Consider the following 14,956-nt stretch of genomic DNA (forward strand, 5'->3'; position numbering starts at 1 on the left):
CATAGAAAACTTTCTCTGGTCCAAATGCCTAAATGATTTGTGTTCACATGATTTATGTTCAAGTGAGAGTGCTGAACATAATTTAGAAATCCCCATCAGCAGAGACCCCCATCAGGAAGTGCCTGTTTGCCAACCTGAGTACCTCTACTAGGACTGGGCAGCTTTTCGCCCCATAAAGGTTCCTGAAGGCTACTTTTGCAGGGTCGTTCCTGGTAATGGAGACAGGAACAAACGGCCCGGTCCTGAAAAATGTCCCCAGAACCCCCGCTAGTGGAGACGTGCCGACAGAGCAGCTCTGTGCACCCACACCTGGTCAGCAGTGGAATGGCTACATAGAGCGGCTGTAAATGATGGATTACTGAACCATGCTTCAGTAAAATTAGTTTTATTATTTTATATGAAAGCAGTGTTTTAAAAAGGCCAGGTTCTGATACCCAACACCTTTTACAGTTCCATTCTCAGCCATTATTTGCCTTTGAATTATTTATACATCAAAACTCCAGCAACATTTCTATCCAGGTGGTAATATCATTGCCATATGGATTTATCAAATTTTTTTTTTTTCCATTCTTTTTTGGAAGGGGGGGGTGTGCTGCTGCCAACTAGTTGACATTTATAGTGAAACTCCAACTACTAATCAATTTTTGCAAGATGTAACAAAAAAGGTGAGATAACTGGTTTTGTCATATTATTGGGGGCACAAATCTTGTGAAAAAAAAAAGAAATCGGTCATATAAATGACGATTAATAATGATTAATGTAGATGAGTAAAAAGTAGCATTATAACAAGTACTGCAAAACATTTTACAGCAGTCCTCGCCCTTGCTTCCCACCACTGAGATATTAGATTGGCACCCACTCCGGCCTGTAGTTCTTAATATAGCCAGTAGATGGCACACTTTTGCTGTAAGAGACACTTATGTGCAATCATTGTTTAGCCCCAGCAGGAGGCCCGTGTTGTTGTGTTAACATTGATCAAAACTTTCAGCATTCATGTTGTAAAACAGTCAAGACTGCAACAGTAAAAGTTAACCCTTCTGTTCTCTATTGGTGAGAGTGTTGGGACCCCAGATAACACAGAAATAAGAATCTTTCATTTATTAATTCAACAGAACATAAACTGCATTGCATAGCATGTACATCATTCTTCAATGTCTGAACAGTAAGAGGCGAGCAGAGCTCAAGCTGCACATGACACTGAATTTCCCCTTTTCTTCAAAGTGTGCGCATTGAACCATTGGCAGAAAATAAAACCACAATAAATAATAACAATCAGCTGTGTGCACAAAGAAACAAACAAACACATGCAGAAGGCTTTGGAAAAGTAAAACATCAAGGGTCAGCTTTGCACCAGAGCTCCAGACCTTAACTCCTCTGTAAATTATTCAGCTGCTGATTAAAACAATAAAATAAAAGACAGCATCAGGGTGTGAAAGCTCTGAAAAACAACAATATTTAAGTTGTGCCGATATTGTTTCAAGTTTCATGATGGAAAAAAAAAAAAAAAAAGGCACGCGCCATAGATATACTGAGTCCAATCTTTGGTAATATTGCACTCAAGTGCTGCTGCCACAACTGCAATAGCAAAAAACTAAACTTTAAAAATATCAAGTCCATATAAAAGTGAAAAAGAGAAAACAAAAATATTCAGAGTTACATCTATAAATCCTCTCTTCCATTCATCATCGCGCTGCTCCAACGCAACACCATCCTGCTGCCAAAAATCTATATTACAGCCAACCCTCGATCACAACATTAAAGACACTGCACCTCTCCATTTAAAGACCGGCCTTGTAATATAACAACGTAAAAATAAAACCCTTATGTTCAAGGAAAAAGATTGAAATACAAGTTTAAAAACCAAAACCAAGTTGTTTTGCAGGTTTAGAAAAAAAAAAAAAAAAAGGGAGGTGCAATTTCAGAAACACCCATACACTATGAGTCAATACCCTTTGTTCTCCTCGCCACCAAAAGCAAAACCCAGTTGCATCCACCTCACTTTAGCTCTGCACCACATTCACTTGCTTTCAACAGTGAACCTCTCAGATGCTTCTGTGCACTCAAAACAAAAAAAAAAAAAAAACATTGCATAGTTGTCCCACTGCCTGCGTCCCCCTCCAGAGTCTTTCTGCAAACAAATATACATCCAGGACAGGACTCGACTGTGAAACGAAACAAAAATATTGTGCATTTCTATGTACAGTAACAGTATGTCCGGTCAGTTCATGGTCGGCATGTGTGCCGGGGGAGGGGTCAGAAGTTGAACAGACTGATAAAGTCCTGAGGGGAGAGGGACGTGGTGCAGCTCTCCGGGTTGTTGGCTGTGCAGGGATGGTTCGTGTCCTGTGGAAAGAAACGAGGACAGGTGATTATCAATGCAAATGTAATTGCTTATTTTGACATTTAAACTACTCAAGTCCAGCTTCACTTGCAAGAGCGTTTTAGCTTTCTTTTTGCTTTGATCAAGATCAAAGTGGAAATAAATAAAGTAGACCGTCATACAGTACCTTCCAGAAGAGGATGTGGCAGTGTGTGCAGAAGTGCAGGGTGTCACTGTACTGCTCTCTGTGAGGATAGCAACGGCTCAACTTAAAGTACATCTTCTTCCACTCCAAGTGACCTTTATCAGACATCATCAGCCGCTTGCGAATCTAAAGAGACAAAGACAGACTTTAAAAGATGCAACCCAGGAGAAGGAAGGCGTGAATTTTCAGACTTGCTGTCGTGCACTATATTCAGAGCTACACACTAAAGAGGAAGGTTTTAATAACTTTGGGGGGCAGGGGTTTCTCCCTCTGCTGTGTCAAGTTTAATTAATCAGATGTTAATTAATCAGATGTCTTACTTTAACTTTCCTGTGCTCATCTGAACCCGACATGTGGAGAAATGTTTGCAGCATTGGCTCTAAAAGGTCTACATGCCTGTCTGTCTGTGAAGTGATACTGGCAGAGCCTCTTCCACAGTAGCCGGTCCTCCGACAGGCTCCCCAGATCCGGACACACCTGGCCCAGACTGACCAGGTCCCTGCCGTCCGTAAGACGCTGCATGATGTTCAGCTGCAGACTGGCAGGCAGGTCGGTCAGAGTCATGTCTGTAGATGTGGGCTGAAGAGGAAATAAAAAGGCACAAACACTTGTAACCACAGTGGAGGGCGGTCACCCCAGCACTACTGTATTTCATTAATGGCAGAAGCTTACTCTGTGTATCTGGATGCTGTCCAGCTGCTGCTGCCACTGCAAGATGTTCTCCATGCGGTGCATCCAGATGTTGATGTTCCCCACCAGGACAGACTTGCCCGTGCCCTGAACCAGACTGCACAGCGAGATGTAGAGCGTCTGCAGCAGTTCCTTGATGGGACGCACGTTCTGTTGGTCATCTAAGACTGTGGAGTCAAACCTCAATTAATCAACACAAAGAACCTAAAATCTGATCAAAATATTTGCGAATTGGCAAGAACGTACAGTACAGTTTAACCTAAATGTTTTGCTGGAGCAGCAATATCCACCACCTGTTGCTTGCATAACATTTGGACGAAAGGTTTCACAAAGCCACCTAAACAACACGGATCTCTGTTTTGAAAAGGAACGTCTAGTTTACACTGCGCTTTGCAGAGGCGTCTGTTGGTTGTCAGTGTTTCTCATCACGGTTCATCCCCAGCCGTCGGCGGGAGCAAACAACCGAGCGATACCTCTTTATCTCCGCTAAACTTACATCATCTGCGTTTATACCTTCAGTACAATGAAGAGTCAACTATGAATGCCTCAGAGGAAAGAAACAGAGGCACAACTAGCCTAGTGAATGTACAAGAGAAAGAAGCGATGGGCTCACCTTTCTGGACTACTTTTTCCAGAATATTCATGTAGTTCTTCTGGGCCACTCCACTGAGCGAGGGGAGCTGGGACTTGGCAATGAGCTCCAGGAGCTACAGCACAGAAAGAAAGAAACAAATTTCATCCTGTCAGCTGCCGAGACACTCTGTTCACTGACTCATTACTTTATGAGCGCTGGGCTGCATTCTTACGAGAGGTACTTGCATTCCAGACAATATTGTCAGAAACAAGTTTGGAGATTTTCCACCTGGTTATTACAGTCAACTGAACGCTGCAACAACTCTTGGCTGCGATCGGTCTTATCAGAGCGCCGCTAAAGTGAAGGAGCTGCTGAAAAAGGACGTTGAACAGTCCAGGCTGGTAATATCAGCCTCCACAAATGAGCCGACTCCTGATCTGGTCATCGGGGGAATTAGCTGAATCTTTTCTTTTGTTTTTATAAAAAAACAGTGTGTTTGTGTAGTTGTTGCCATAGGCTGGTGGACAAACAGTGGGCTCAAGGACAGCATGCCTCACATGAAATAGATGCCGTGACATCATGGAGAAAGTGGAGTTCGAGCTGTGCTCAATTCTGATCCCAAACAGCGAGGCATGGCAGCGTTTCACATCTTCATTGTGTATTAATCTTAGGAAACAACTGGAGATGCTCATATTTGAATTCCCTGCCAGCTTTACAAGTTTAAAGCTTCCTTCTGGCTGTTTTTGTCCCCATTCCTGAAACCAAATCCCATGCCCTTCTTTTTAGCAGCTCATCAAGCGCTCCTCTCTTTGTAGAGCAGCCAGGCAGAACAATGAGTGCTTTCCGTCCCTACTTTTAGAGCTACGCTGCACCTCGGTTCAGCATTTAGCTCAAACTTGTTGCAAAATGCATAAAAACCATACAGTGAAATCCATTTTAAGCTTACTGATAACTTCTCTTTGACATAACCTCCGTTCACCTGCTGAGAGCAGAGAGGACGACCGGCCGGCTCAGTGTGGCGGAATCTGATCCGTGTAACCGAGACCGAGTTAAATGAACCTGCAAATGCCGTGGACAGTGGCGAGCAGTGGCCTTAGACACCGTGTCCAGGCGGGATGCTAGTGTTACATATTGTTCTTTTCGGTTGCCACACTAAAGTGCAATCTTTAACAGGAACCTTCACTAACCAAAAATAATATATGTCATATGTCTGCTATTTTGCATCTCTGGAATACATTTGATAACTCACATCGCTCGTTCTGCATGAATGGAAGGATTGGCTGGCGCCATCTAAAATTAATTAGGCCACTTCTTAATGCGAGAAGAGACGATTGTGTCAGATACACAGAATATGGGAGAGGAGGTGAAAACACACACACACACACACACACCAAAAAAAGCACAGGAGGCTTTAATCCTGATGGGGGTTCAATGTGTGTTTGGAAACACCTGACGAGCATCGGGTCTGGTTTCATAAACCCGTGTTAGGCGGTCACACCTCAGTGCACAGCTGTCACAAAGTCCTCGGCAGCAGAGGAAAACGCAACAGCCTCAGTTTACACGTGGGCCCATGTGGCGGGGGGGGGGCTGGTGCCGGGTGCAGCGACACATGGACGTACAAATTAAAATCTAATGCCACTATTGATAATGTCTTTGACACTCCAGAGTCTGTTGGCATCACTAGTGTAACTGTTTGGGCGCCGTGGGAATGTCATGGCTTCTCCAAAATACTTCATATGTAAAACTTCATTACCAAGTGAATGCTTGGCACTGGGATGAAATAAGTGATTTTTTTTCTTTCTTTTCTAAATGGAGCTTTGGTTTTAATTAAATGTGGAGATGCCAAGTGTTTTGGCAATCACAAAACTGCACACACACACACACACACACACACCCCCTCCCCGGGTCAGTATCATCAGCCCTGCGAGACCCTTGTCTGCAGAACCTTGATAAGAGCCTTGCAGATGTCTACACACCCTCTTAACTTCAACCTCTTCTCCGTCACCAACCCAAAACAACATCCACAACCAGGGCAGGAGAAACCAGAAAGAAAACAGATGAGAACTCACTCTGACAACGTAATTAAACCTCCTTGTGTCCTTGATGGCGCTGCAGAAATCCAAGCGGTTGAAGGCCTCTCCAAGCGTACAATATCCGTGGCGCTGGGAGAATTTAATTATCAGAGTATTAGATTGCAATCCTCCGCAAGAGTATAGAGTTCTCTCAGCATGTTTATACTAGCGACCACGATTGGAAAAGTTGATATGAAACTAAATGAGCTGGTTTGTTACCTCTTTGGTGCTTCCTTTATGAACATAAATCCACTTTTCCCTGTGGAAATCTGCAGGAAGAGGAGTGTTTATATTAGTGGCCTCCCCTCATTAAGTGGCTTATAAAAAAAAAAAAGAAAAAAGACTGACACATGCACGAGCACGCACCATGAATAAGACATTACTCCAGAGCTGGTACAATTGTTGACAAAAGACTTTTATGAAATGCTGGCAAATTAATTAGAAATAATCATCCTAGCAAGTTTCTCTGGCCAATATTTCCAACTTAATTTGTGTGCCTCATTATCATACTCATATCACCACACTGGAAAAATAACCGTGTTATCTTTTGGGTGTCAGAGCTGTGGTTGTTTTCACCGGGACTCACAGGGGACCTTGGTGTTGTTGTTCATGAGGTCTTTTTTCCTCTTCTTGGCAGCCATGTCGTAGCCGAGAGAGAGCAGCAGGTTCTCCTTGTTGAAACACTCTTCCTCTTTTCTGCAGAAGCTGCAACGGAAGAAAGCAGGGTTGTTCAAACAAGCATCGGCAAATCAAGAGAGTTAATTGCAGCAGAAGGCAGGATCCCGCATGAGTCGGTCCTCCAGTAGCTGCCAGGTCATAAGCACAGTGTTTCTTCATGTGAGGGGAAAAAAAAAAAAAGAAGAAGTGAACAGCCAGGCTCAACAGACTTTTGTTAATCCCTTCACTTGTTATGGGGTTATTATTAGCTCAGTGATTAGCCTGGAAGAGCAGCCTGGCAACCAGAAAAAACACTGAAGGTGACCAACTTTTACAGGCAGGCCTTCACTTTGTCTGCCAGCCTGCTTTTGTTCACAGAGCAGTTTGAGCTCTCTTCAAAACACCTCTGCCCTCCTCCATCTACACAGCTCTCTCCAGTTTAAAAACAAAGGAAACAAAAAGGATTTGCACTATCATCTGCATTTCTCACTACCCGTTTCTTCTGATAACCGACCTCTCCATCGAGACATTGTTGTTTTTGTCGTCAGCTGTTGTCTTTTTCCATCCTTCTTCGGTTTTTACCCAACTCTGACCCGGTGACCTCCAGTCCTGCCCGAGAAAAGGCATCCTGACAACAGCAGATCTGAGAGAGAGAGATGTGGGGGTGGGGGGGGGGTAAATCTGTATAAAATAAGACTTAAGTCTCCGTGGAGAGCTAAGGGCAGGGTTTCTTGTCGGGGTTTTTATCTCGGCGTGTTTCTGTGTTGTTGTGAGTGCGCAGCTCCTCTTATATCCTCCGAGTCGGAACCCGGAAACGCGAGAGCGAGAGCGAGAGCGCCGCCCCCGCTGGAAACTTCCCCGCAACACGTGGCTTTGTTTATCAACTGCAGGGTTGCAAAAGCTCCTGGAGGAGCACAGAGGAATCCATGCTCCTCCTGCCCTGGAAAAGATAGATAGCGATGGAATAACTCTGTTGCGAAATGTTGAAGTAGGCCCTTTTGAAGTGCGTTTTTGTAATTCGCCTTAGACTGGAGGAACACTAACCCGAAATATATGAGCAGCTGACTTCAGTCTTAGGTGTTTTTAGCTTGATAGATACCCCTTGATTTGATCAGAGCTGGGTAGACTAGCCAAAAATTGTACTCAAGTAAAAGTACTGTTACTTCAGAAAAATTGACTCAAGTAGAAGTAAAAAGTAGTCATCCAAATAATTACTTGAGTAAAAGTAAAAAAGTACTTGGTGAAAAAAACTGTTGAGTAACGTCTGATTTATTTTTTTAACACAACCATTCAAACAGACAAAAGTACAAAATAATCATCTTCAGGCAAATTAAATCAATACAATAAATTAAAATTAATAAAAAATAGCTTAAATTAAAATAATCTTAAAGTAAATTCAAGTACTTTAATAAATAATAAAATAAATAAAATAACAGAATAAAAAAATAAATTAAGCACAAGTAGCACAAAATTTCAAGCCTTTGTACTTTTCTTTTTTAACCAGGCATAACTAAAACAAGCCCATGAACTCATACAAACTCTGTGTGTGTTTGAGTCTGTGTAAATGTGACAAAACATGCAAAAACAAAAAATTTTCCCAAAGAATCACTCAGTGATGTCATGAGATTGACGCGCGGACGGATAAAAGGGATAAAAGAAAAGTAACAGCTCAACATAGCCTAATCTAGCGGAGTAAGAGTAACAGTTTCTTCTTCACAAATCTACTCAAGTAAAAAGTATAGTGATTCAAAACTACTCCTAAAAGTACAACATTTCCATAAACTTACTCAAGTAAATGTAACGGAGTAAATGTAACTCGTACTACCACCTCTGGATTTGATTCATTTGATTGAAATTCTTTATTCAGTCACATCACACTACAAGCATTATCAACACAAACATTATCGAAAAAGTGACTGAAAAGGCACAGGCAGAAGCATAGTGCTTATATTAATGCCTGTCCTACATACAAACAAACAAACTATAGCAAAACTAAAGCAGAAAAGGAGGACCAATAAGGTTTAGTAGTAAAGACATTTTTTTTTAAATATAAATGTCAGAGAACAGCAACAAACAAAAACAAATAAACATTAACATTTGTAGCTTTCAAAGATTGCTCTACAAATCTTTTTTTTGTAAACCGAAAATGAGCTGCACATTGGTAAATCTAGGTTAGCGTCATTCCATAGTTTAACTCCCACAACAGATATTCATCTCCTTTTAGTCTCTTTTCTAACTTTTTGTACAACAAATTTACAAACATCACGCAAATTATATTTTGACTCATGTATTGAGAAAAACCGTTGTACACAGACAGGGAGTAACTTTAATGTAGCTTTATACATTATTTGCATTATTTTATAATAAACCAAATCATAAAAGTTCATAACATGGGATTTTATAAACAATGGATTTGTATGTTCATAGTGTCCCACCCTATTCATAATACGTACGGCTTGTTTTTGTAAGAGGACTATAGCATTTACTGTTGTCTTATACGTCGAGCCCCAAACTCCCACACAATACCATATATAAGGTAGTATTAGTGAACAATAAATTAAATGTAGTGCTTTATGATTTAATATATTTCTGGACTTATACAGGATTGCTATTGACTTTGCAATCTTTCCTTTTATGTATCTAATATGTTGTTTCCATGCTAATTTATAATCAATAACAATCCCTAAGAATTTTATATCAGATACTCTCTCAATTTCAGAATCACATATTTTTAATGTAAAATCCCCAATAAATTTCTTTTCGGTTTCCAAAAACCATAAATTCAAAAATGTAAATGGCTCGGATCAGCTAAAAATCGTTCACATCATTTGACTGCAATTTAAAATGTAGTGGCTTATTAGTGCTTTTACATTGTGGTTGCATTGTCTGCAGATGTACTCCAGTAACTGGGCACTCATCATCCTCACATACTTTGTCATGACAACATTAACAATCACAAACGTTTGGATTGACTTTTAGAAAAACTGTTAGTATCAAATATATGTTGAGGTAGAATAAGTGTGTTGTCCAAACCTGCCAGTGCAAGCCTTCTGTTGATGGGAATATAAATAAAAGGGGGAAGCACATTCAGGTCACAGCAATCTGGCACCAAAGTCCCCTGCTTCTTTGTCACTCCTACATTTATAAATAGATTGAGTTGTGGTTTAGATTTTTGATCCTTGCAGAGCATTACGTTGCACTTTGTTTATCTGCAGCATGAGTTTACCACTGTATTTAAATTGTTCTATAAAGCACTCGCCTATCTGTGATAAGTAGCTCCGGGTGTTTTATTGATGAGAACATTTTCCATGGGAGATAATGTGTTGCAGTTCAGGGCATTGGGTCAGATACTATCAGTTTTTGAAGCACATGACATACTGTATTTACACATACATGCTTCCATGATCTTCAGTTACTTAAAATAACATATCAGAATTAAAACAACTCTGGCAAAGATGGATTGATGTTAGATGGCAAAGATTTTGATCATTCATCAGAGACCAACATGACACAAATCGAAGCGGTTTTGAGTTAGAGCAGAATTTTTGCAGCAAAATTGAATTTAGCATGGGAGTTGTAGACATGAATAATTATTTTAAGGCTCCGATGCAATAATATTGTTCCACTTAAGCGATTGTGTGGATAGGGACTCTACAGACAGACTAAATTGACTACCGATGTTGCACTTTCAAAGGACCCAAAAGGAGGATAATGCATGGCTTCTGCTTCTAATACTTCCCTGTTTTGTCAAAAAAATATATAAGCATTGCTCAATTTCTTTGGAAGCAGAGGCCGTGAACTGTCTTCCTTTTCCTTTTATTGATAGAAGTTTGTGTAATATCTTTACTCATTAAATTGTTTATTCAAGTTTGGGTCATGGGGGGGAAACATAAGTGTAAAGGCCCAGGCCTCCCTCTCTCCAGCCATCTCCTGTAGCTCCTCTCACGGGGGATACCAAAGCACTCCCAAGCCAGCCAAGACATGTCATGTCTTCACTGTGTTCTGGGTCAGTACTGGGGCCACTGCCTCGTTGGACGTGCCTGAAACACCTCACTAGACAGGTGTCCACCTATCAATCTGCCACTCCATGCCTCACTCACTTGTGAACAAGACCTCAAGATACTTGATTTCTTCCACTTCCAAACCAGGAGATGACATTCCACCCTTCACCAACTAAGACCCTGGTTTTAGACTTGGAGGTTCTGATCCTCATCCCCAGCACTTCATATTCAGCTCCACTGAGTGCTCATGACTTGATGGAACCAACAGGACCACATCATCTGCAAAAAGCAGAGATGTAACCCTAAGATCACTAAACTGAAGCCCACCCAGTCCTTGGCTGCACCCAGAAATTCTGTCCATAAAGATAAGAACAGAATCAGTGACAAGAGGGAGTCATATCACTGAAGTCACAAGTCTGGACATGTCGATTTGTACAGAGTATTACAGAATGCCAGGGAGAAGACAGCGACACCTGTACCAACAATCCTTCATTATATGTTATATGTTGTATGTATATGTGTTCTGTAAGTACTCTATCCACACTATCACTTATATGAAAGACTTTTCTGAGCCATGTCAGAGGCTTAAAATAGTAAATTAGTTTAATGTAGTCCAATTGACCTGTGTGCTAACATTACCTGCCATTTTGCTGCAAACACATTCTGTTCTCACTCCAAGCTAATTCAGTTCATTTTGCATTGGTCCCTAATGAAAGTTTGCACTCCCTACTATCTATCAATAGACCTGGAGTTGTTTTAACGCCAGAATGTCCATTTAATCTGCTCTTGTATTGGAGATGAGCAGGTAGTTTACTGAGAAGGCCATAGATTCGGGCGGCATTGGCTCCGTTGGTAGAGCGGGTCGAAGGATTGGAAATTCCTCTATCGTTGTGTCCTTGGCAAAGACATTTCACCCTCCTTGCCTCCAGTGAGGGCATCGCTGGTGTGTGAATGTTCCGGTGGTGGTTGGAGACGCCGTTAGGCGGAGATTGGCTGCCATGTTTCCATCAGTCTGCCCCAGGGCTACACATGCAGTTTAACACCACCAAGTATGAATGAGAGGTGAATGAATAATTGTAACCATTGTGAGTGCTTTGAGTGTCCAAATAAGCGCGATATAAATCTAAGAGGTGGTCTGAGAGGTTCGGGTACCGTGCGGAAATGATCACAGTTAGACGGCAGCTGAATCCCCGTACTTTTATCCAGTAGCACTTCCCAGTGCAGAACAGAAAAGTCCCTTACACAAAGGCTGCTCCGTCATGCCCTCCCTCCCCTCCGCTCCTGGGCAGCCACTCTATACAGGGAAGAGAGTGATTGTTCATTTGGCCCAGGTGTCGTCCTACGTCCCTGTGTCTCTAATTGGCACTGCTTCCCTAGTCACGACTCACCTCTCCTCTGTAGCTGAGCTGGACCACAACCCACCGCCACACTAATCCATTATTATTATTAGATTGGTCATCAGCAATCAGGAAAGAAAAAAAACGTACAAAGAGTGATCATGGAGGAAGTGCTTTTAATATCTCAACTGAATGCAGTGTGATAAGTTGCTTCATCATAGAGTGAAGAGATAGCCGAGAGTAAAATTGTGTAACAGCATTTGCACATATTTGCATTTCTTTGTCCAGGTGACAGAACATTTACTGTACGTGCAATTAGAAGCAGGAGATTTTCATATTTCATGAAACACATCTGCTGTTATATCCTGTGCACAAAGAGTGGGCTCCTCTTTCTAGAACCGAGTCTGAGCTCATCACGTGTGAGAGTTGTGTCACATCCGGGTTGTTGAGCATGACCTCTCATACGCGTGTGGCTGATGTGGCTTTTGCTTTGCAGCCGCGTCACCCATGGTTACAACTCTGTATTTCTAACTACTTGTCTGTGAATTTAGTTGCCTATTTTCCATGACACTGAAAAATGAACAAGTAGATAAAGTCACTCAGTCAGGAGGACAGCCTAATTTCGGCCTCAGATTTATCAGCATCGTGGTACTGACCTAAACCTTACTGGGGTCATTGCTGAGGCTTGTGATACTGGTTTGAGCTTTCAAAGTAACACCCTGATATATGTAGAGTAAAAGGTCAGACAGCTCTGTTCAGACTCTGCAACATGGAATCTAACATCTTTTGAGAACATATGAAAGTGAACCGGCTGTGTGAACTGATCGTGCCTTACAAATGCAGCTGCAACGCAGGTCACGTGTGCTAATATAGTTCCCCTTGTCGGTAACTCAGAGTGATGTGCATAAAAATGGGAAGTTCAAGACGAAGCATGTATTATTGTGAAGGCTGGAGTGGTACAAAGTATTATGCATGGTGTTGTGAGTCCCTAAAGTCTATTGGAGCCTATTTATAGAGCTGGCTGAACCGCAGGATGACATGGAAAGTCCCAGCAAGTGCCTGGTCAATTGGTCACAAAGCTATGACCTCAGAATCTGTGGAGATTTGCTTTAGTTTATTCAGCGAATGACCAACAATATTGAAATTACACTCTGGTTACGGTCAAACCAACCAGCCGTAAGGTAATATTATTTGTACTGCTCCTACAAGAAAACCATATCCATCACTTTTAGACTTTATTTGATGTGGATTGCAACACTGGATTTCTACCCTACTGCCTTCATGCAGGCTGGAACAATATTTTTCAACATATCTCTCGAAAAATTCTTGGCTGGGTGGATTAACAGAAAAAAAAAGTATAGAAATGTACGAAGCAAAGAAACAAAACAAACTGAATTCATTGTGGTGTCATATGAGTTACATTTAAAACAATAAATTAAAATGAAAATTACATATCCAGGACTGTCTCAGAAAATTAGAATATTGTGATAAAGTCCTTTATTTTCTGTAATGCAAAAATGTCATACATTCTGGATTCATTACAAATCAACTGAAATATTGCGAGCCTTTTATTATTTTAATATTGCTGATCATGGCTTACAGCTTAAGAAAACTAAAATATCCTATCTCAAAAAATTAGAATATTCTGGGAATCTTAATCTTAAACTGTAAGCCATAATCAGCAATAGTAAAATAATAAAAGGCTTGCAATATTTCAGTTGATTTGTAATGAATCCAGAATGTATGACATTTTTGATTTTTTAATTGCATTACAGAAAATAAACAACTTTATCACAATATTCAAATTTTCTGAGACAGTCCTGTCTATAACATTCAATGTGGAAACTGAAAAACAATGTATTATATGCTCATTTGAAGCAAGAGACAACCCAAAAAAGGTGACATGGTGCACAAAGACTGCTGGTAGAGGCTCCAACAGATCCCTTTGACCTGGAAGAGGCAGGTATACGTATTCAAAGCGCCACAACAATCAAAGTGAAAAAATGATGCATCAATCCAATCGATTATTCTGAAATGTAATTGTAGCAACTTAAGATGGTATTCAGTAGTTTGTATGACCCCATGTGCTTGTATACCTGCCTGAAGATGTTGGGACATGCTCCTCACGAGACAACTGATGGTGTCCTGTGGCATCTCCTCTCAGAACTGGGCCAGGGCCTCACTGGTCAGGTTACACCTCCGACGGACCTCACTGTGGTGCAACCAGCGGCTCCAAGCGTCTCACTCCGATACCTAATAGCAGTCAGTATGTCGTTGACTCTGGCCTGTAAAGGTTGTTGCATGAGTATGCCTTCCTACCCCATCACCGAACCACCACCAAATCAATCGTGCTTCTGTTGATGGTTTCAAGACTTTCCACGGCCCTGTCCAGCTCTCTGTCTGCTTTAATATACGATATGATGTTTTTGTTCTATTTTTGTTTTCATTTCCCACAGGACCCTGACCTCATTTTAATAAACATGTCCTAAGCATGTTCCCAAGATCAGGACAATTGTTTTTATGGATTTCATAACTTCCAACTAAACGTTGTGTCTATTTCAACTGTAAGAAGTACATATGAAGATTCTTACACACCTAACTAAACGTATGAGCATACAATATAGTGCAGCTGTTATTATTTTCAGTCTCTTGTCACACAAACAGCAGGATTCAGCCTGACAGAACCAACACGACTGTTGGCTTTGTTCAATTGAACATCCATAAACTATGTGCATGTTTACATATGTTTGAAGGTGCCATCTATGTCAGTACTTTGAGAGACACGGACACATGGATGAAATAGGAGAAAGATGTGAAAGGTTATTATGTCTCTTCCTCCTTGGGTTCTGTCCACCGCCTCTGTTTTGTTGTGATGTTGTGACTAGACATGACAGCTGGTCAATCCTTCCCAAAACTTAATCATGCAAACACACAGTCAGTTGACCAAACTAGACACCTGTTGCTGCTCCTCGTGGACGAGTTTCATCACTCGCTCAGATTCTCTGTTGTGAAACAGGGCTGGTCGAGTCTCCGCGCCCCTGGTCTCCCATCACATCTGCCACTTCGCACGGACACCAACACAGCAACATGCCTCACGTGG

The 14,956-nt window shown here is 41.5% G+C and overlaps 1 protein-coding gene across 1 annotated transcript; it reads right to left on the bottom strand.

Annotated features, from left to right (window-relative positions):
• Nucleotides 1-589: 589 nt before the first annotated feature.
• On the bottom strand, nucleotides 590-7,306 carry fbxo32 (F-box protein 32). Its single transcript, XM_061716373.1, has 9 exons — nucleotides 7,033-7,306; nucleotides 6,448-6,566; nucleotides 6,081-6,130; nucleotides 5,859-5,951; nucleotides 3,829-3,922; nucleotides 3,198-3,382; nucleotides 2,922-3,104; nucleotides 2,508-2,651; nucleotides 590-2,343 (listed from the first exon to the last, which is right to left on the bottom strand). Exons 1-9 carry the CDS (start codon nucleotides 7,143-7,145, stop codon nucleotides 2,254-2,256), a joined length of 1,071 nt encoding a protein of 356 aa, XP_061572357.1. The 5' UTR covers nucleotides 7,146-7,306; the 3' UTR covers nucleotides 590-2,253.
• Nucleotides 7,307-14,956: the final 7,650 nt, after the last annotated feature.

The sequence above is a fragment of the Cololabis saira genome, chromosome 3 (genome assembly GCF_033807715.1).
Source record: "Cololabis saira isolate AMF1-May2022 chromosome 3, fColSai1.1, whole genome shotgun sequence".
NCBI classification, from domain to species: domain Eukaryota; kingdom Metazoa; phylum Chordata; class Actinopteri; order Beloniformes; family Belonidae; genus Cololabis; species Cololabis saira.